The sequence below is a fragment of the Talpa occidentalis genome, unplaced genomic scaffold (assembly GCF_014898055.3).
Source record: "Talpa occidentalis isolate TD23 unplaced genomic scaffold, MPIMG_talOcc4v2.1 talOcc4.12, whole genome shotgun sequence".
NCBI lineage: Eukaryota > Metazoa > Chordata > Mammalia > Eulipotyphla > Talpidae > Talpa > Talpa occidentalis.
In genome coordinates, this window is record NW_023601212.1 from 23,821,957 (window position 1) to 23,843,841 (window position 21,885).

At 50.2% G+C, this 21,885-nt stretch overlaps 1 protein-coding gene across 2 annotated transcripts; it reads right to left on the reverse strand.

Annotated features, from left to right (window-relative positions):
• Positions 1-1,483: 1,483 nt before the first annotated feature.
• ROBO4 (roundabout guidance receptor 4) lies at positions 1,484-15,655 on the reverse strand. 2 transcript variants are annotated; one of them, XM_037505536.1, is made up of 18 exons: positions 15,496-15,655; positions 14,728-15,057; positions 14,298-14,455; positions 13,994-14,114; positions 13,596-13,723; positions 13,282-13,510; positions 12,935-13,047; positions 12,117-12,285; positions 11,785-11,970; positions 11,630-11,672; positions 9,328-9,464; positions 8,957-9,220; positions 5,045-5,152; positions 4,707-4,860; positions 4,303-4,548; positions 3,800-4,158; positions 2,275-2,481; positions 1,484-2,137 (listed from the first exon to the last, which is right to left on the reverse strand). In XM_037505536.1, exons 1-18 carry the CDS (start codon positions 15,563-15,565, stop codon positions 2,127-2,129), a joined length of 3,033 nt encoding a protein of 1,010 aa, XP_037361433.1. In that variant the 5' UTR covers positions 15,566-15,655; the 3' UTR covers positions 1,484-2,126. The 2 variants fall into 2 exon arrangements, with proteins under 2 accessions (XP_037361433.1, XP_037361432.1); XM_037505535.1 differs by having other exon boundaries at positions 4,303-4,551.
• Between the last annotated feature and the right edge of the window lie 6,230 nt (positions 15,656-21,885).

The following is a 21,885-nucleotide window of genomic DNA, read 5'->3' on the forward strand; positions in this document are numbered from 1 at the left end:
CAGGCCACTGGGCCCTGCTTGTCTGGTTCTGCGCAGGCTTTAGGAAGATGAGCGCTGCGAGGGTGTGTGTCCCGGTGCATGGGGGTTACTTCCACTCACTTTGGATCTTCCCTCAAAAACCCAGGGTGAGGACAGGGCTGATCTGTCCTGTTTCCAGAAGGAACTGACATGCCCAGTTACACCCAGGGGGTGTAATAACCAACAATGAGAAACTGTCCTTCCTTTGGAGAACCCAGCCCGGCCTCCCTAGTGACCCCTCTTGGGTATACAACCACTCACCCACGAGGAACTACGCCCTTCACAATAATAACAATTGTCTAAATTCAAAGAATGGAGTTGCTGAGGGAAAACCCTGGGTAAAAAAGGAAAAAACCAAGTTTTGTGCATGTAAATGGGCACCTCTTGGCTGGATTAGGCCCAGGTGTGATTGGTTTGGCTGGTTCAGAATTTTAAAAGATCGTGAGTATAGATGACATGGTCCCCATCATTCTGTCCCACTTACTGGTTAGCTGGGGTTTTATTTCCTCCTCGCTTGCTCTACCCACAAGGCACTAACCACCCTGGAGTCTGGCGGTGGGCGGGGAGAGAGGGGGGGTGATGGCTGCTGGCCCCAAATCTAGACTCTGACCTTTCCTGCCCCTTTCACCTATGCGTGTTCAAATCCCTTTTTCTCCTTTGGTCTGGCAAATGGAATTGGAATGTTTTCAAAAGGAATTTTACTGGGAAGCTAAAAGAAAAGCCAAATCCCCAAAAGGAAAAGTAACTAGAAAGGAAGGGATAGGTATCTTGAGTGCTGAGTCTTTATCCTAAGATCATGAAACCGCAGCCAGACTGGCTGATGAAGGAGCTCTGGAAGCTCCCAGGCCCAAGCTGCCTCACTCAGCCTCTGAACTCAGAGTGGCCTCCTGGTAGAGCTTTTAGGGCCTGCTTCCCAATGGGCCTTCCCTAAAGGTGTCTGAGGCCTGGTCAGGCTCAGTGACTTCAGATAACTAAGTTCTTTGGTTCTCCCCAACTAGTGGTTCTGCCCCTGACCTTTCCTACCTAGTGAGAAAGATGTGGCACCCCTTGTTCTCCAGGCTTTTCTGGGGCTCAGCCCCTGGAAATCTTGCCCCACGCTTTTTTTGTCTACCACGGCAGTGTGGTTCTCCCACTCGTGGAATATAGCTACTTTATCTCCTTTAAGAAATCATCTGAAACTGGTCTTGGGGAGGTCAACTGAGACCCCTGAAAGCAGGAGATGTCTTCTCAGGACAAGTTGTTAAAACCAGCAGACCCTGAAAAATACCTCACCCTTCCCTTGCCAAGATTTTCTTAAAATCTGATGGCTGCATGTAATTCTCCCCTCAACTACAGGACAGACAGGAGTGACACCCTCTGAGTGTCAATGAACTCTTGATCCTTTTCTAACTCAGATCATTCTCCCCAAATCTCCTGGTGCCCTCCCCCCATAGTGTTCTGGAAACAACCTCACAGAACTCAAGTCATTATAACTTTATAGTATCAAATTCCTTAAACTTAGAGTGACAACAGCGTGGGGAGGGTGTTTGTGTCCCACATTTTCATGTCTCCCTTCCTTCAGGTTCTTCGCTAGGTTCATCTTGAACCCCTTGCCTTGGTACTGAGGCAGCCTTTCTGCTCAGTGCATTCCTTTTTCATTCCTTTACATGGTCTAAAGGAAAAAGTGTTGAGTTGAGAATTGTAGAAATGGTCCAAAGGAGGGTGAGAGGGAAGTTCTGGAAGCTTCTCCCTTTGCAGCCCTCACCCATAAGTCACTGTTGTCCTCCAGGAAGGCCTCCGGCTCCCCCACTTCCCAAGGTCCATGTGGATGGGGAGACCAGGAGATGGGGCTTTTCATAGATAGAGGAGACCTGGTTGTGGGAGTAGATGGAATAGAGGAGAAAACCGAGCTGGCAGTCAGGTGGGGATGACTTTCTGCTCTCCAAGGGATCCAGGTCTGCTTTGCTCTCATTTGTTTCCACAATCCTGGGGGGAGAACTCTCCTGGAGGCTGACCAAAGTGGACCCCAACCGAGGAGAAGCATAGGCCAAGACCCACACTGCACAGCCCAGGCTGGTGATTGATGGGAGTCTTTCTGAGTCTCTTCTTGGCAGACTCAGGAACACACTTCAGGAGGAGTCTGTCGGAGGAGGTGAAGAGTAGAATTATCCATACCTACTCCTCCTCTCTCCTGCCAGACCCCAGGCTCCCTCTTGGCTCCTCCCCAGTTCCCCTCTGCTCAAGATGGACACATCAGCTGAGCAGACAAATACTTACTGCCGCCCTTGGGGGCAGGACGACCGAGGTGACTTCTCTGGGAAGAGGTCCGAGAGTTGGGGGGCCAGGGAGGCCGGCCCCTACCCAGATGCTGGGTGTGGTGGTTCTCCATGTCCTCTTGCCAGTCTGACCTCCACTCCCACAGGGGTAGGGAGAGGGCAGAGGTCAGGAAGAGGTCTTCCCGGGGGGAAGGAGGTGAGGAGACATCTGTTGGGTAGGGCAGAGATGTCTGTGGAGAGTTGACCTTCACCCCCAAGGGCTAATTTAGGACAGAAATCCTAGGGCCAGTTTAAGGCACACACCCAACCCTAAACACAACTCAGTCCCAGCTAGCCCCTCGGTCCTGGTGGCCATATATCCCAGCAGGCCCAGTCCTCAGAACAAGATGGCCCACTGATTCTTTAAAGAGAGAAACTTGAAATATTTTCTCTCAGCCCAGTTCTGGCCTTCTAGGCAAACTCTCCCACTCCCTGGGCATCCTTCTCCCTCAATTGTGGGCACTTCTGTGGTGGAGTATCCTTACTCTCCTATGTGCCACAGCCTAGTGGGGATCTGGGGTAGGGAACACCAAAGGGGCTCAGGGAGCTTTGAGCCACCTCAAACCTGAAGGTGACAGTTCCACTCTGTTAGCTGTGAAGGGCTGAGCTTGTTCATGACCCCAGCCACAGAGGCAAGAGGAAGAACTTGAAAGCTCCAATGGGGTTGGGGGGTTGCTCTCTGGTGGCCTAGGGGTTAAGTCTCAGCGCCATCACCACTAAGGTCTCGGTTTGATCCCTGACCAAGGCACTAACCCACTTGGCGTAGCAGACCTCTCCTGTCTTGCGCTGCTCCTCTTAGCAGTATACTTCAGCAAATCCTCCTGTTCTGTCTCTGATGAATCCTCTCACCCCCCATACCTCTGGCCTACACCCCAGTTCTTCTATGCAAAAAAAAAGAGAAAGCTCCAAGTGGGTGGAGAGATCAGGAGATAGGTCTGCTCCAGAGATGGAGGAGATAGAGGAGTAGATGGGATGGAGGAAAAAGCTGGGCTGGTAAGAGAGAAAACAGCTTCCCATCATGAGGAATGTGACACATTGGGTTAACATAAATTGAGGAGCCAGAGACCCAGGAGACCCGTGTCTGGAGGTTGGGAGTCAGACCATACAACTGGCTGCCTCCTGGCTTTAGAATCAAACAGTTGGTTCTCATTCTCTTGGGTGATCTTGGGCAAGTTAAAAACCAGTTTAAATGACAATTTCCTCATTCGGAAAGAAAGAATAGTCCTCACTGAGTTTTCATTAACATTGAACATGTGTAATTTGTCACAGTGCCTGAGACATAGTAAACAACCCATAAAAATGAACTGTTTTAAGGATGAGGACAAGGAAGACATTGATTAGCAAGACTTGCCTCATGGTTGGGGAGAAGTGTGTGTGTGTGTGTGTGTGTGTGTGTGTGCACGTGTGTGTGTGGTGGGGGGGAGTCTTTTAGGAGCTGTACACATATCAAGGGGCGGGCATGAGTAAGACAAGATGCTCTTACATACCTGTGAAAACGCAGTCTGCCTCCCTGGGCTCCAGACCCAAACCGAAGCTGTCCACAGCCACTGCTAGAGCACGGGCGAAGTGGGCATCAGCCAGGAAGGAGCCATCGGAGGAGCTGACGAGGCTGGCTCTGGCGCTGGGGGCATTATCTTCAGAGGCGGAGCCCCAGCCATTGGCCAAGGAGCCCTCACTGGGGGTGGGGGTGGGGCAGGTCCGAGGTGGGCACAGCAAGCCCATCACCTCGGACCCCACGCCTCCTCCGGCCCTGCCCATGTCTGCCAGCTCTGAGGCTGCTGGTACGCTGATATACCCGTAGGTGCTGGGCGGTGAAGGAGCCCTCGGCATAGGAGAGACACTGTTTCTAGAAAACACAAATGTGAGACCGTCCCATGGCTGAGAGGGCTCAGGAAGAACAGCAGTGGAAACATTCCTGTTGAGGGGTGGAATCAGGTAGATATTAGCACACCCCTGCAGCACGCTTCTCAGTAATTCTTTGGCTACTCACCTGGGGGTCTCCTCCCCCTCACTGAGCTCCAGGCACAAGGCCACCTCCTCAGGGGTCAGCACACTGTCCTGGTCCTCCTCTAGAGATGACAGTGAAGAGCTGGACAGGCGACTGGAAGATGGGCTGGGACCAGACAGGGAAGAGGCCTGGGGGCTGGAGGGACTAGGGGGATTGGAGGGGATAAGAATGGGGAGTGGGGCTGCTGCCAGTGGGAGGGAGGAGGGAGTGTGGGGCTCCACGGAGGACCTGCTAGGGTGAGATAGTGACAGCAGGATGGTGAGTGCAGGTCTTTGAGTCCCTGTCCACACCTCCCCAGCCTCTGTCCAATCCCAGCAACCTCCCTCTCTCCACAACCTCCCTCCACCCACACTCCCAGCCCTGCTTCCTGACCCCATAACTCTTACTGGGTCTGTTGACTCTGAGTGGGGGTTCCACGAGGAGAGAGGGGTGCCGGGGGGAGAGGGCGAGTGACCAGCTCATTTGAAGAGTTGAGGAGCTGTGGTCCCAGGGCTCTCCAGGCAACCAGAGCTCGGGGCACAGCTCCCGGGGAACGGCAGTCTGAGCATGAGAAGGGCAGAGCCCCATGAGCCCTAGACCCAGCCTGCCTGTCTGTCCTCCAGTCTCTGCAGCTACCTGATCCCACAACCCACACACCCAGCCTCCTCAGGGACAGGAGAACCAGTTGTGGGGGGTGGGTGGCCCTATATCCTGTTTCTCCTCCATCTCAGTACACTCTTCTCACCTGGGCTTTGGGAAAATTTCTTGGAGCCTCTGTGGCCGGACTCCCAGGCCCGCAGCTCCATAGGGTGGCTGGCCCGGAGCAGCGGGGAGCTGTTGGCTTGGTGCAGCTCTGCAAAAGAAAATCAGTGGTTGGGGACAAGCCAGGGTGGGTCCTTCAGAACCCATCCACAGGCTCTGTCTTCAGCCTGTCATTCAATTAAGCTGTAGGGTCTCCTGACCCAGAGAAAAGAGGAAGAACTTCTCTTCATCCCTCTCCACCTTCATTCAACAGCTGTAGGGTAGGAGCAGTGAGGTTTCAGCCATACTTTAGCTGTGTGACTGCAGGTAAATCCAAAAGCCTCTCTGAGCTTCAACTTCCTTTTGCAAAAAGGATGGTTTGGTTAATTAAATACAGACTGAGAAGTTCCTGGTGCCAAATAGATACCTAAAAACAACAACAGCAGCAAACCTTTCTTATCCTTCACGTGTATATTTCAACCTTTCTGATCTCTAACCCCACACTTTGCTACTCTTGTCACAGAATTTGGAGAGGCACGGGATCCAGAAGCAGGACTAGGGACTTGGGAGTGGAGGGGGTGGTTTGCTGAGGTTGGACAGGAGCTAGGGGAGGTATGGACAGGGGCTTAAAGAGCTTCACTAATCTTCACCTCACCGTCTCACCCCAATCCGATTTGGAGACTCTGTTCATTTTCATTTCTCACACTGAAAATATCTCACATGGTTCTGAATAGCCCTGTACTGAGAAACCTGAGTGTCCCTCACTCGGGGAGATGGTTTGGACTGTCCGGTTGAGCTGAGCAGGAAAGACAAAACCAGGTAACCCAGAGCACACCAGGTATGACAGGAGAAAGAGTTGGAAGGAAGAGGAACTTTAGAATCAGAAGATGTGTTGCTATTACCCAGGGAAGCCATGCCCTGCCTGTAGATACTCAGTGGTATTTGTTGAATAAGTGAATGGATTAGAAAAGGAGGTATAAACACAAGGTGAGAAGAATTCCCTGCAAGATGGCAGCTCTCATCTGGTCCACAGGTTACTGCATAGAGAGGTCTCCGACTACACAGAAGCTGGGGTAACTGAAGGAACAGGCCCAGCTGTGTGCAATGAGCTGTGAGCAGCTTCTTAGTTTGGCCAAAACCCAAATGGATATAAATTGAAACCAGAGAGGAACATGGTAATGAGGGAAGACATTTTCCCAAGACTGGGAAACAGCAGAACATCAAGTAAAGAAGGAAAAAAAAAATGACCTTCAGTTTAGCATTACAAAGAAGCCCAGTTAGGAAAGGGGTTTCCCCCTGGTGGACCAGAGATCAGGCAGGACCATTGAGGCGGAGCTGTCTAATCAAACTAATCTCAAAGACTCCAGGATAGGTTCAGAGCAGAAAATAGACGTAGGCTGTTTTCACCCACCTGAGCCCTAGGGATCCAAGCACGAGTGGCCAGACCTTCTTAGCTGCTGGGACAGAAACCCACACAATGGCTGACTTTACCAAAGTTTCCTTTTGTACCTTGCCTGGCTGGTTTGGATTTTATTCATTTCCTTTAGTTGTCCTATGACCTACAGAGTCTGGGAGGCCAATTTCAGGTGCTCCAAATCTGCCACCATTAGCTTCATCTTGCCTAGTGCCTGCTTTCTTGACTAAATTCAGAAATGGGGACACATGAGGGTTGGTTGGAGTGTGCGGAAAGGGAAGGGAAAAAGTCATTCCCTTCCCTTGAAGGGAGAGGCCATATCCATTCCAGCATGTTTCATTTTTTTTTCTAAAGGACCCTGGTAACCAAAAGCCTTATCCTATCCTTTTGTAAACCTTACTGATCAGTATAGAAGGTTCATGAAGATTAGCAGGTAGAGTGCAGAACAATGTTCAGAAATAGGAGGAAAGAGAGAATGCTTGAAATAATGTGGATTTTTAGTTTCTATGCTGTTTATTTAAATGATACAATAAAAGTGCTAACAAGGTTAGATCAGATTTCACTAAACTGCAATGAACATTCATTTGAAAGAATTGATAAATGAGGATATTCAATGTATCTGCAAAGTGAGGACAGAGGACCTGCTATAATGGTTAAGATATGGGACAAGACAGTACAGGAATGAGAACACAGCTTGGAGGAAAAACCCAAGAAAGGTCAAAAAACAAGAAAAAGTAAGAAGCAGCTCAAGGGAAAAGGGCCACTGAGGCAGCCTGCCAGGTGAAGAAGACAAAGAAGTGTCGTCTTTGGGATTAGGCGACAGCGGTGGCTGTGGACAAGACCATAGCATGAACTTGCTGTTGTTGTTGCTGCTGCTGAGATTCTAGAAGCCAGAAGTGGGCTGAGGGCCAAGCGTCCACTAGTCCAGAGCAAGGGGGTTGCTGGCCAACCCATCCTGGGGCAGTGATGAGGTGGGTCTAGGGTGAGGAGAAATGGGGTAATATAAGAACCTAACCTCTGAGTGAGGTTAAAAAGCCTCATCTCAAAACTGGCATCTTAAGAAGTAGCTGTAGAAAACTATTCACTTTCCCCCAGTATACTAGTGCTCTAAGAGGGACTGCACCTTATATTGAAGTCAGTTTTGTTCTCCATGGTAAAGCTGGTTTTTAAGTGAGACTTACGCAATCTCATTTTAGCTGGTATTGCATTGCCAATGAGGATTTATAATGCAGGAGCTCTGAGGCAAAGCTGGAAAGAATGCCAGCTTTGTTCATATTCAAAGTCATAAAATTCTGGATATTGGACAAGCTCTTAATTACTCCGAATCCATCTTTGTCTTAATAAAAGTTGGATGATAGCCAACTAAGAATAAAAGAATTGGCCGTGGAACAGTTGTAAGTCTTACTGATCAGTGTAGAAGGTTCATGAAGGTTAGTAGAGTGCAGGCCAATGTTCAGAAACAGGAGGAAAGAGATAATGAGGTTCCCCAAGGGAGTACACAGAGACAGCCTTTGAAGCAGACCATTCTGGCTTCAAATTCAAGTTCTGCAGTTCACTGACTTCAGAAAGCTTACTGATTCTGAACAAGTTACCCAATTCTGATCCTCTTCCCTACCTGTAAAATTCGAGAAATAATTCCTGGCCAATATGTTGTGAAGATTAAGCAAAATGACATATAAACAAAGCACCTAGTATATCGTAGTTGAAAGAAACAAAAACTAAAAATTTCTCTCTAGAAAGCCAAAGGAGGAAACTGGAAGTCAGGAGAGAAATCCAGGTGGGAAGGAAATACTCATTCTTCTCTGGGAGGTGAGTGGGGAGTTGCTGCTGGGCACACCTGTATATAGTACACAAGGAGTTGAGTCCATTCCATTCTGATGGTTTTGCTCATTCATTTCTTTAGAACAATCTCTGTCTAGCAGAAATTCTCAGAAATGCAATCTGGGTTGGAAGGGCAGAAATGTGAACAAGATATGTAGAAGGGAGGGTATAGGGGTGAAGGAAGTTTTCACAATAACCCAGGGTAAGAAGGGGAAGGGCAAAAAAAATATCCTGTTCTGTTCATAAAGAAAGACAGGCATTTGGTCTGTCTGGGCTTAGGGTGTGAGGCTTCATACTGCGTTGGGCTTATTCTACCAGATTCTAGAATTACTTGTCTGCTGGTCATATGCTTTCATTAGACTTGCAACCCTTAGAGGGCAAATACTGTATCTTTTATCTCTTGTGCCCCTTGGTCTGGCATACAGTGGTGCTTATTAAATGTTTGCTCATTACTGGTGTGGCCAAATCTAAACAAGAGCATAGTGTGAAGAAAAGCTGAGGCCAGCACCCTCCTAGCTGAGTGCTGTGGAGATCAGTGTCCACAGGATGGGAGAACTGGAGCGACAATGGGAACAGCTTCTTGCACCCTGTTTCCAGGCCAGTGGGTCACATTCTCACCACATTCCCTCTCCAGTCCCTCTCTCACCCACTTCAGGCTCTGTGTAGCCTGCCCATGCTTACCCTGCTTCTTCTTGGCCTTCCAAGCCTCTGATGGCGCCAGGGACAAGCGTGGAGAAGAGAGTCCCCGGCGGCTGCAGAGGCTGTCTGAACTGGGCCAGGGGCTGGAGAGCCGGGCCAGCTGGGGTGGGAGACGCCTGACAGCTGGGGCCTGGGGGCTTGGCCGGGCTGGGGGCGTGGAAGGCAGCTCAGCAATGAGGGAGCCATAAAAAGTGCTGGTGTCAGGAAGCAGGGGCACACCAGGGCTTCGGGGATCCCAGGAGATCACTGTGGTAGAAATAATAGGAGTAATTACAGTTAGCATGTCCTGCCCATTCTCAGCCAGGACAGTCCTGCTCTTCCCCTTTGCCTAGGCCCCCACTGGGCACACTCACAAGATCTACGGCAGTCTAGTGGGTCCCGAGGGACCATTCCCAGCTGACTGCTGAGGCTGCTCGTGCTGCTCAGGTCTGGAGAGCCAGAGGTGGACCGCCAAGTGTCTGCCAGCCAGGGGGAGTCTCTGTGATCCATCCTGGGACAATGGGGAGAAATGGGGTGAAGTGAGAAACTCCAGCTCATAGCAGAGGAGTTGAGATGGTGGTTCCAGTTTTGTTCTCACTATATTCCTGCCCTTCACAGATTCCTTAAGACCTGTGATCCAGAGTCCCAAACTCACTGCTCCTTTTTGATTTTGGAATTGGGGGAAGTCCTACCTGCCCAGCCCTAGCAGGCGGTGAAGAGAGACAGCTAGTTGTACCAGGACAAAAGAGAGGGCATAGAAGCGGAGCCAGGCAGCCCTGGATTGAGAATCCCCATCTACTGCAACCTAGCTGTGCAGCCCTGAGTGAACTGCTTGTGAAAAATGGCCACCAGAAGGCTTTCCATGTAAGGATGATGCTGTGTGCTGGCGTGAGGAAACGTGAGATCATCCAGTTGTCAGGGTGGGAGCTTGCTCCTTGGATCTTGCTCACTCTACTTCTAGTCTGGCTGCCTGAGTGATTTGTCAAGAACAGGATCACATCAAAGCTCTTCTCTGCCTAAAACCTTCAATGCTTCCCTATTTACCAAAACAGGGCCCGGCTGCCGAGCATGACTCACAGGACACTCGTTGGGCTAGCTTTCAGCTCACTAACCTATCCTCACCTCTGACCCACCTCATACCCTAGGCCCCAGCCAGACCAAGTGGTGTGTTGCTCTATGAACACAGCAGACATTTCTTGCTGCTCTTTCTGCCCTTTACCTTCTCACTGTGAGATCTTCCTTCCCTGTCTCTCTGCCTCAAGCCCTCCCTCTGTGTATCTTGTTCACCTTTCTGCCCCTCCACCACAGGATCACGTTCACACACCAGCATGGCTGTCTCTGCCTAGACAGAATTCTTGGTAGAGACTGTTCTAAAGGAATGAATAAACAAAATGATCAGAATGGAATCTCCCATAAGGACGGGGATAAAATCCCAGAGGAGCCAGAGAAAATTCAGGATAAAGCAGACAAAAATCCAGAGCAATTGGAAGAGAAAGGCCAGTGAGCATAGAACAATGCAGAAGCTCCAGCCAGCTTGGAACCTGGCTCTGGGCTGAGAGGCTGACAGTAAAATGATAGCCCAAGGCCTGGATGTGTGTGACACATAGTCGGTGCCTGATCACCTTGTTGAAAGGTGCACATCTAGGATGTAAATCCTTCCAGAGGAAATGTAATGGGATAAAGAGCAGGAGGTGGGCAGAGATGAAATGGTAAAACTCAGCCGAAAGCAGGAAAAAGGATGTTTTCTTTCTTAGCATCTTGTCTAATAACAGCCGATTTACTCTGGCAGCCAAACACTTGCAGATGTACCTGCAAGCTGGCCCTGTTATTGAGGACCAGTAAGACTCTATGATGCGGGGGCAGAGCGCCCTCTGCTGGAACTGTGGGTGGACTGCCATGAAGGAAATTGTTCAGGTAGGTGATTCAATGCAAAGGCACAATTCCATAGACATTGTGCAGGCAGAGATATTAAAAATCAGACTGGTCCGTTGTGCTAGTTATTCTCCACCTAGCAGAGCGAGTCAGTGGGAGAGTGAGGTAAGTATTAGAGTTCACACATAAGAGCATGCATTAGGAGTTAAAAAGGCCAGCTTACTAGCTACTAGCCCTGGGCAAAGTCAATTAAAATACAAATCTTGCTTGTTACAGGGCCCCTGGAAACTGGTCCTTGTTTGTCACCTTGCCTTCATGCTGTTGCATTAACTTGGTCCTTGTTTGTTTTGAAAATCACAAAACCCTGACCAGGGTGTCTTCCTGCCACCCTGCCCTCGTGAGCAAGCTTCAAAAGCAGGAATACTCCCTCTCCCCCACTGCCGTCAGGCTCAGAATATGGCTCGGGGCCATTCCTGCCCCTCCTCTGTTGTGTGACCCCCCCAATAAACAGTCCTTGCTGGAATCTGATTGTTTTTCTCTCTAAACTCCTTCTGTCACATCCATAAAGCAAGACAAGAACCCTTAGCAGTCTCAGTTTACAAACCTGTAAAGTGGTGTGATAGGAACGAACATTAATGAAAGAGAAATTAGTTCTCTCCTGGAATTCAGGAGAGAGTCAGGTACTAGGATTCCAAACTGCCTGGTAGGAAGAGACCAGAACGTCACCCAATTCTCTGTCCCAGCTCCATGGTCCTTTGACCCATCTGCCCCTCCTGCACCCAGGCCCCCCCCCTCACCCCTCACCTGTGTTTTAGGATGGCATCCTCACTGGTGTACCTGTACAGGCCTGGAAGAGGACAGAAGGAAGGCTAAACCCAGAGTCTCCAGCACCAGGCCCATAGCATTTGACTGGCCCCAGGGCAGACCTGACTACTTGGGGCTCCACCTCATCCTCTCACCTGGGCCCAGGTGTACTCCTGCTCGGCGCCGGCGGTGGACACACACGGCAGTGCCCAGCAATAGCAGCCAGAGCCCAACACCGCAGCTGGCAATGACCTCTGGCCGTTTCAAGATGGCCTTCAGGTGCTCCAGGTTCCATTGGCCATGATCAGTGGGTTCTCGGGCCGCTCGCTCCATGGCCTGCTCTATATGGGATTTGGAGCTCAGCGGGAGGGGCGGGTAAAGCAAGGAGTCAGGCAGATAAGGGGGAGGGGCTGGCGGTAGGAGGGGGAGGAGAAGGTGGGAATGAGGCTGAAGGGGTGTGGGTGGGGCAGGTTCACAGTGCCCTCACCTAAAAAGAGGCAGACAGGGCTGCTGGGCTCCCCAGCCCCAGCGCCAGTGACTGCAGCCACTTGCACGCAGTAGGAACCAGGCATTCGGGTGACGATCTCCAGCTGGGTCTGGTCGCCCACTACTGTCCAGTTGGCTGGGGGCAAGGAGGTGTTGCCCAGGCTCCAGACCTGAGGCAAGGCAGAGGTGAGTAGCGCCCACCCTCACCCCTTCCCAGGTACCACCACAGCAGCTGAACCCAGACCTGCAGATCAGACTCTGGGCATGTGGTCATCCTGCCCAGCCTTCACCTGGGTGTACTCTCCCCATACTTTCTAGTCCCTTCTCCCCGAGATTGGGCAGATGTAATCAACTACAATAGGCATGAACCAGTGGTTCTTGGGCTCCAGTGTGCTTTAGGGTCACTCGGAGGGTCTGTTAAAATCCGAGTTGCCAGGTACAGCCCTGAGTGGCTGAGTCATCCAGTCTGGGAAAGGACCCAAGAAGATGCATTTCTAAGTTCTCAGATGGAGCTGATGTTGCTGGTCCAGGAGCCACACTGACACACCACCTTAGAGAGTCAGACAGTCCGGTTTATGCCCATTTTACTCCCTTCATCTGCGGCCTTAGCCTCACCGTCCGTCACTGTAAATTGGGGATAATAACCCAGGGTGGATGGTGAGATGACGTGAGGGTCTGTAGGGAAAGTTCTTAGCAGTGTCCGGCTCAACTACCATAAGTTCCCTTTGTTTCTCAGTGCCCAAGGCAAGGGTATGAAGGACGCAGGGGAGGAGGGATGTCCTGTTCCACAAGGAAGGGGTGTATCAGTTGTGGGAGTACCTGGTAGCCACGGATGATGCCATTGTGGTTTTCAGCAGGCGGTGGGGCCCAGCTCACAAGGACACTGTCATTGCCGGGTGTTAGGGTCACCTCTTGGGGAGGAGCACTGGGCACTGGAGAGGGGAAGAGAGAGACAATAAGGGGTGCCAAGGAACTCTAAGAAAAAGAGCTGAAATTGGGGACCCAGGGTCAGAGGCCACACTAATGAGAATAGGAGCTCCTCGGAGTGCAGAAGGGTATCCAGGAGCTAGATCCAGTATTCCCAAGACTGGCCTGGGATAGTCTAGGAGTCCCCAGAGGCGATCCAGAGGGAATGTTGTCAGGTCCCCAGGGCATCTACTGCTGACCTTGTTCAGGCAGCCTCAGGAGCAGCACGTTGCTGTCAGGGCCTCGAGCGCGGCCAGAGGATGGTCTCACTTTGAACTCGTAGTCTTGGCCCCAGCGGAGACCCCCAAGTTCTGCGCTCTGCCAACCAGCCAGCAGGGCCTCTGCCCATGGGCCTCCCTGGTCTCCTGCTGCAGTCTGGGCCCTGAACAGGGCTGTGTAGGACTGAGCAGGTGCAGCCGGGCCGCTCACCTGGGAAAGGCGAGGGGGCAGGGAACTCAGGACCAGCCTTCACTTGACTCTGGACCTGCTCCTACCCCTGCGTCCCAGGCCTTACCTTCCAGCTGAGCCACACAGCAGGCCCGGGCTTGGTGCCCTTTGTGGGGTCTGGGTTCAGGAGGGTCACGTTTTCCAGGTGAATGCGCACAGCTAGAAGCTCTAGAGGCTCCTTGTAGTCCTGAGGTTCTATTGGGGAGCAGAGGGCTTGGCTGGGGCCTACAGGCCAGAGTGTAGGAACTGAACTTCACAGGGTGAGGAAGTGGAACTCCCACCATGGAAGAGCCAAGCTCCCACATCTCCCAGGTCTGGAGCACTCCTTTCTAGTCTAGGATGGGGGAACCTCCCCCAAATGGGGTTCCCACCACTCTGCCCCTGATCCCAGGTTAAGCCCCATAGACCCTACCCCCAGCCCAAACCAGACCCCCACCTTGGCCTTGACTGTACACCTCCCCTTACCCTGGACAGACACCCTGGCTGCCCGGCTCTCCCGTTGTCCTGCACTGTTGGTGGCCACACACATATAGGTCCCCTCGTCACTCTTCTCTGCTCTTGCCATCCGCAGGGAGTCCCTGGTCATCTGTCAGGGCCAGGCGCATCGTGAAGTCTCTCACGTGGGGAGGGGCTCTTACTGGGAGGGGATGCTTAAGGCCTCATTGCCTTCTGCTTCTCAAATTCTGCAGGGGACATGGACTGGAGGCTGGGTTGGCCCCTCAGGGGAGCCCAGTTAAGCCCAGGACAGGATGGGGGCAGTGAAACTCACCATGTGCCGCCCTGGCTGTAGGACCAGGGCTTTCCCATCCTTCCACCATGAGACTGTGGGCTCTGGGTGGCCCCAGGGGGGCACACACTCTAAGATCACCTGGTCGCCCACAGTGGCCACAGTGTCCCGAGGCTGGATCTGAAAATCCTCCCGGAGGACTGTGGGGGAGGACAGAGGGTGGGCAGGGAGCAGAGCACCTCCTCAGAGGTGCCCCCCGGGTTGTCCTACCTCATGCCCCAATCTGCTTTACCTACCTTTCCTCAGCCTGTGTTGGCTCCTCAGAGCCCACCTCCCAGGTCTCCCAACTGGGGACTGGCCACCCCAACCCAGGCAGTCCTCCTCCCTTCCCAGATAGTCCCTCAAACCTCCCTCCCCTCAGACATCTCACCCCCACATGTGCCTCACCCTCGGCCCCCTTCCCAGGCCTCACCAGCCACAGAGAGCCGGGCGCCTCTGCTGACTGCCGTGCCCAGCCGGTTGCTGGCCTCACATGTGTAGACACCCAGGTCTGTGGATTGGGCCTGGCCGTCATGGGCGTGTCCCCGGGCAGGGGGCCTCAGCAGCAGGAGGGTTCCATCAGGTAGCAGGTGGTGTATGTCCGGGGGCACCATGCTTAGGGGCTGCCCATTCAGCAGCCAGCGGATGGTGGGAGGTGGCTGGCCTGAGGCTCTGCAGTTCATCCTGGCCGGGCCAGGACCCTGGAACAGCTGGTCCTGCGGGTGGACGAGGATCTGGGGTGGGGAGTCCTGAGCCATGCCTCCTGGGATGGAAAGAGAGGCAGAGCCCAGTCCAGTCTGACTACTGACAGGGCTCCCAAATCCCTGTATTCTTCAGGCATCTCATCCCAGGTGTCCTCACCCGAGGCTTCCTTTCCCAGGCTTCCCCAGCCTTCTCTTGCCTGAAGATCAACTCCCAATAACGAACTAGCTGGAAGGGGAGAGGGCCAGCATGCTCCGCACCTAGGCAAGGGCCCGCAGCGCTCTGCCTGTCCCTCTGTCTCTGTCACACAAACACACACACGCGCACACACACACACACACACACACACACTCCTCCTCCTCATCATCATCACCGTCATCACCACCATTGTCTGTGGGACTCCTACTGCCAAAGGAAAGCAAAGAAGCAAAGCCTTCTCCCTTCGGCCATGCCCTGGATGAAGGGAGCCTGGACTAGCTGAAGGGAGGGCCTTACTCACCCGTGTCCAGCAGAAGCAGGAGAGACAGGGGCCACCCGGCCCCAAGGAAGCCCGCTCCTCCAGAGCCCATGTCTGCTCCAGGCCTCCGTCCTTGTCCCCAGCTCTGTGTCCCACTGTTCTGAGCTCACAGCGGAGGGAAGGAGGGGCCGGGCGGGGTGGTTGTTTGTGACCGAGACTCTGCCCCAGGAGGGAAGCAGCTTTGAGGAAACCGATGCTTCCTGCCTGGCCCTCCGTGCCTTGGAGAACTGGGAGGAGACCAGAGGAGAGAAACTCTCTGACCTTGATCCTTCAGCCACTACCACAGCTCAAGGGTCTACCTTGCATCTAGTCTGGGTCATCTTCACAGCAACCAGAACTCCAACCACCGCCTTGGAACTTGAACACTAAACCTGTTTAAGCCTTGAATCCCAAACCTTGTCCATTTCCTGCCAGGCAACCCTCTGCCAAAGTGGAAATGCAGAGGAGGAATCTCAGGGTACAGCAATGAGAGGTTGAGGAAGCTAAGTGGGGGGCAGCAGGTGTGGAATGTCACTGCCCAGGGAGAGGTGGGGCTGGGGGCTGGGCTAGTGGATAGGAAGGAGGCAGAGGTTCTGGAACAAGCTGGGAGCTTCCCAGTGTGTTCCCTTTCAGTTCAGAGATAAGAAAATCACTTCTGTGAGAACTTAAGCAAGTCACTTAACTCCACAAGTCAGTTTCTTTTTCTGTGAAGTGGGAATAATAATTATAGTCCGTACCTTGAGAGGTGGAGTAAGAATGACATGAGATAAAGCATAAAACCACTCATTACGGCACCTATTGCATTATAAATGAACTGTAATGCTTCACCAGTCTTGTTATTTATTTTTAGGCACATCCCATCACTTAAACTATTTGAACATCCTTGGCAAGGCTGCATTTCAGATTCTAGAAAGATGATTGGAGTGACTTCAGTATTTCCGTAGCAGACAGGTCTCATAGCTTCTGAGCCTGCCACATCAGTGCTCATTCTGCTGTCACCCCCACCCCACCCCCAGAATTTGCTCTACCCTTTCAGAGCCCAGCTCCTGTTTACAGGTCTCTTCCTTCCAAATCTGGAATCTCAGCCACTTCCTGGAGTTGTTCCGGAAGGCCAAGGCCAGGCTCTGGGGGCTCAGAGGAAGAGTGTCCAACCTTTGTTCCCAAGTGTTCCTGGCCAGCAACTCTGAGGGGCCCCTAATTCAGCTGAGCCCCTCCCTTCCTCCCCATTCCCAGCCTGGCTTCAGAACCAGCCCCAGCCCAGAAAGCCTATTGAGAGAAAGACCTCCTTCACGCCTTCTCTTTCCTCTCATACTGATTAAAACCAACAGTGTAAGAGAATACCATGGTCTTCCCCAACCAGGCATTTCTGGATTTCAGAGAGGAGCTGAGGGCAGAGACAAAGCCCATGGCATGCACATGGGTGTGTGTGTACCAGGCAGGGTGGAGGAGAGATCGTGATCAGAGTGACAAAGGGGGTATTCATGTGGACACTGACGGCAGCCAAGGATCAGACATGAAAGGACCTGGTAGGGCAGATGGATTTACCGCTGCATACACAGCTCACTTGGGATGTCCTGGTTACAGAGTCCCCAAGTCTATCTGATCCCCCAAATGCCCGTTGCTAACAGCATCATTCTTTAATCTCTTATGCTAGACACTGGGAGCTTGGGGAGACTAACCAATGCTCTCTGCCAATATTTTAATGCCAACTTGCTTTTATTCAGATCTCTCCAGCCAGGGAGCTACCCACATGGCGCAGCAGACCTCTCCTGTCTTCCCCTCTGCTCCCCTCAGCAATGTATTCGAGTCTATCTGCCTATTCTGCTCCCCACTCTGTCTCGGATGAATCTTTTCACCCCCACACCTCTGGCCTACACTCCAGTTCTTGTATGCATAAATAAATAAAATGAATCTTTTTAAAAAAAAAGAGGCGAAGGAATTCAGAGTCATGATTAACCCTGTCCACAGCTGACAGGTGGCAGGTGACACATGAGGAGAGGGGGCAGTGCTGTGCTGAGGGAATGGAAGCCCAGGGCTGCGGGAGCTCAAGGGCCACAACAGCCTGAGGGATGGACATTGCCCACAGCACAGTCTCTCACCGGTCCTGAACTCTGGAGAGCCAAAAGCTAAGACCTGATGGGAACTGGTGGGGCCAATGACTCTGAGGTGTTCCAGGAGGACATGCATCTCCTTTTTGCTCAGTCCAGGCTACCCAGGAGTGGTGGCTAAGCAGATTTCCCTCCAGTGAGGTCTGTCTGCACGGCCCCCAGAGTGCACAAAGCTCATTTCCAGCAACCTGGCCACCAGTATCCTGATTGTCTCATTTCCACGCACTGAGGAAGAGCCGACTGCATGAGTCATGGGGATGGTGTTAGTCAATGAGAGCAGCCTCCCCTTGTTATTTCAAGCAAACTCTGCTCTGGGGCTCTGTGAGGTGTGGATTGCATGACCAGTTTAGATAGTTCCTTCCTTCACCCTCTGGTTCTAGAGTTTTGTGTTTTTGCAACATCTCAGTTGCTTGTTAGAGGGAGGGGAGGGGTCAGGTGCTCTTCCCAAGATCTCCAGAGGAATTTTTTTTTTTAACCTCTAGCCCCTGGCTTTTCTAGCTTCCTGTTCTGTGTTCTCTGAAGATGCAGCTGGGGCTGGCTGCTGACCAAGTTGGTGGGGGAAAGGGCAGGAATTCAGGTGGGATTTGATGTCAGTGACACTTGGGCTGGGATCCTGGTTCTACCTTTTACAGAGAGACCTTGAATAAGTCACAAAGCCTGAGTCCACTTTCCTCATCTGTAATATGTGTGGGGTTTATAGATGGTGGATTTGGAAGCACTTTTTAAACACTAGATATGGGTTAATTTTCCTTGAGTGTTCTGGGAATGGCATACCCCTTCCTGAGCCAAACAGCCACAGCCTGACCCAACCTCTCCTGGGTACTCTTGACCTTGAGATCTGTGTTTTTTAACTTCTTGGGTTTTCCCCCCTCCTTTCTTGGGTCACTAGGTCCTAACCTATAAATGTTCATTGTTGTTCTGAGTTGCCAATAGCTGGAGGGAAATTGAGTCAAGAGGACATTAGTAATGACTTGAGTGGAAGTTTCCCTGATGTTACTTCTCTGGTACAGCTGCTATTCCATAGCTTGGTCTCATTAGCATCAGGGGCAATTTCAGGCTCCATAGGGGAATAACATTTAACCATTTCTTCACCTTCTCATCATTAATGAGTATGGGTAACACCTAGACCAAACTTTGCTTAGTTGAAGTTTACTAAGAAACCAAATGTCTTCCTAAGTGACCACCATTTTGCACTCCTACCAGCAGCAAATGAGAGTTCCCGTTGCTCCACATCCTTTCCATCATTTGGTGCTGTCAGTGCTCCAAATCTGGGCCATTCTCATAGTTGTGTAGCAGTGTCTCATCATTGTTTTAATTTGTATTTCCCTGATGATATTTAATGACTTATTTGTCATTAGACCTGACAACAGCAATAGACATATTCATCAAATGTATAGCTTTGATGAGGTTGATGTTGAGGTCTTTTGACTCTATTTTAATTAAATTGTTTATTTTCTTATTATTGAGGTTTTTAAGAGATCTTTGCATATTTTGTATAACAGTCCTTTATCAGATATGTGTTTTGCAAATAATTTTTTCCCAATTTGTGGGCTTTCTTCTCATTCTTTCAACTTTGTCTTTTGGAGAGCAGAATTAAAAACTGTTTAAAATTTTTTTCTAGGGCTTCCCTAGTGGTGCAAGGGATTAAGCACTTCACTATGAAGCAATCCGCAGCCTCTGAGTTCGATCCCCAGCCAGGCGGGGAGCAGGCCACATGGCGCAGCAGACCTCTCCTGTCTTGCCCGCTGCTCCCCTCAGCAGTGTACTTCAGTCAATCTGCCTGTTCTGTTCCCTACTCTGTCTCTTGTGAGTCCTCTCACCCCCACCCCCAGCATCTCTGGCTTGTGCCCCAGCTCTTGTATGCATAAATAAATAAAATCTTTAAAAAAAATAAAAAAATAAAAAAAAAATTTCTCTAGAATTTTAAATTTTAATGAGTTCTAGTTTGTCAATGATTTCTTTCATGGATGGCACTTTGGGTGGTTGTATCTTAAATGTCATCACAAAGGTCATCTGTGTTTTATTCTAGGAGTTTTATAGTTTTGTGTAGATTTGTTTTAAAATTCTTTTATAATTTCTTTTCTGAGTGTCACATGACACTAACAAGTATAATCTTAAACATACAAATGAATGGAATTTTATTTAACTTTTTAGTATTGAATTTGAATTTAATTCATGGTCAAAGAATGTAGTCTTATGATGCTAATTCTTCAGAATTTCTTGAGCCTTACTTTATGTCCTCGGATTTGGTCAGTATGTGGAAAACATTTCAGGTGTTCATCAGAAAACACATGCTTTTTAATTGGTGTAGACTTACATATGTTAGAAAAACAAAGTTTTATATTGTTATTAAAATCTTATAAATCTTTATTATAAGTGTGTCTGAAAAATCAGTAATTGAGAGAGGTGTGAGTAGACTTGTAATTTTCTCCCTGTAACACTTCAATAATCAGCAAATTATTATCTTTTTTTTAAGATTTTATTTATTTTTATGTAGAAGAACTGGGGTACAGGCCAGAGGTGTGGGGGGTGAGAGGATTCACCAGAGACAGAGTGGGGAGCAGAACACGCAGATCTACTGAAATACACCGCTGAGAGGAGCAGTGGGCAAGACAGGAGAGGTCTGCTGTACCATGTGGGTAGCTCCCTGGCCCACTGGGGATCGAACTAGTGCTGCAGTGGCTGCCCATAGCTTCATATTGCTGAGACTTAACCCCTTGCACCAGCAGGGAGTGGAGTAAATAATTTGCTACATCACATATTTTGAAGTTAATTAACTAGATACACAATTCAATTTTTTTAAAGGTTTATTTATCTTAATACAAGAGCTGGGGTACAGGCCAGAGGCACGGGAAGGTGAGAGAATTCACCAGAGACAGAGTGGGAAGCAGAACAGGCGGACGGACCGAAGGCACTGCTGAGGGGAGCAGTGGGCATGACAGGAGAGGTCTGCTGTGCCATATGGGACTCTCCCTGGCTGGCCGGGAATTGAACCCGCTCTGCAGGGACTGTGGACAGCTTCACAGTGCAGCACTGAACTTGCTGCACCACTGGGGAGGCCCCACAATTCAATTTTAATATCTTTTGGTGAAGTAGATATTTTAACATTATGTAGTTATACTCTGTGGCAGACATTGTTGAGGGTCCATCTAACTTGTCAGGATGTATCTCTACATAGAAGGCTGCTCCTGTGAATACATGTACCCCCGGGACCCTGATTTGGACACATGTACAGTGAAATGGCAGTTTTGGGAGTTAAGGGCTAGAAGAAGCCCAAGCTAATGATGGATGGGAATTTGGTACATCAGTATTCCAGCTTCCTTGACTCTTAGACCATTTAACACCTTTTCCCAGTGTTCACACAAGACCAAGCTCCATTTTCCCACAGCATGAGCTGGTTTGATAACACATCCTTTATTGTCTTTGATCTATTTCCTGTTGTACTTCCTTACTACCCTGCTGCTATTTCCTGAAATAAATTTTCTGCACTCAGTATCAAGACACCTTATTTATTTCTAATGATAAGGGTGGTGATCTATTTAATTGGGTTCCTTTTGAGGAGTCAAAGGACATACTAGTAATAACATTGCCAGGATAACATAAGTAAACCAACTGTTTCAGACAAATGGGGTATAGGATTATTTTACTAATTAGGCTTTTTGTCATAAAATTCACTTGTCTTATGCTAACAGTCTCCCCAGCTTCCTTTCACTTATTATTTGCCTGGTATATCTCTTTCAATTATTTTACTTTCAGCTCTTTCAAATCTTTGATTTGGTTATACTTCATTTAAATAGCGTATAGCTGGGGGCTTCCCCTGGTGGCGCAGGGGTTGAGTGCTGGGCTGCGAAGCTGAGCACAGCCTCAGCAGCACCGGTTGGATCCCCGGAGGCCAGGCGAGGGTCCCACATGGCGGGACAGACCTCTCCTGCCGCCCGCTGCTCCCCTCAACAGTGTCCTTTGTCTGTCTGCCTGTTCTGCTCCCTGCTCTAGTTCTGGTGAATTCTCTCACCCTCCCGCGCTTCTGACTGTACCCAGTGCTTGTATGAATAAATAAATAAATCTTTAAAAAAATAAATAAAAATTCTTATTCCTAGGTGATGATATGACACATTTAAAAAAATAAATAGCATATAGCTGAATTTAAAAAATACATTCCTACACATTGTATTTTAGCAGATGAATTTGGGACAGTCATAATTTATTCTTGTATTTACTCTCTTATTTTTGGCTTTCCATTGTCTTACTTTTTTCTATCCTTCTTTCTTGTTTTTTTTTCCCCTTA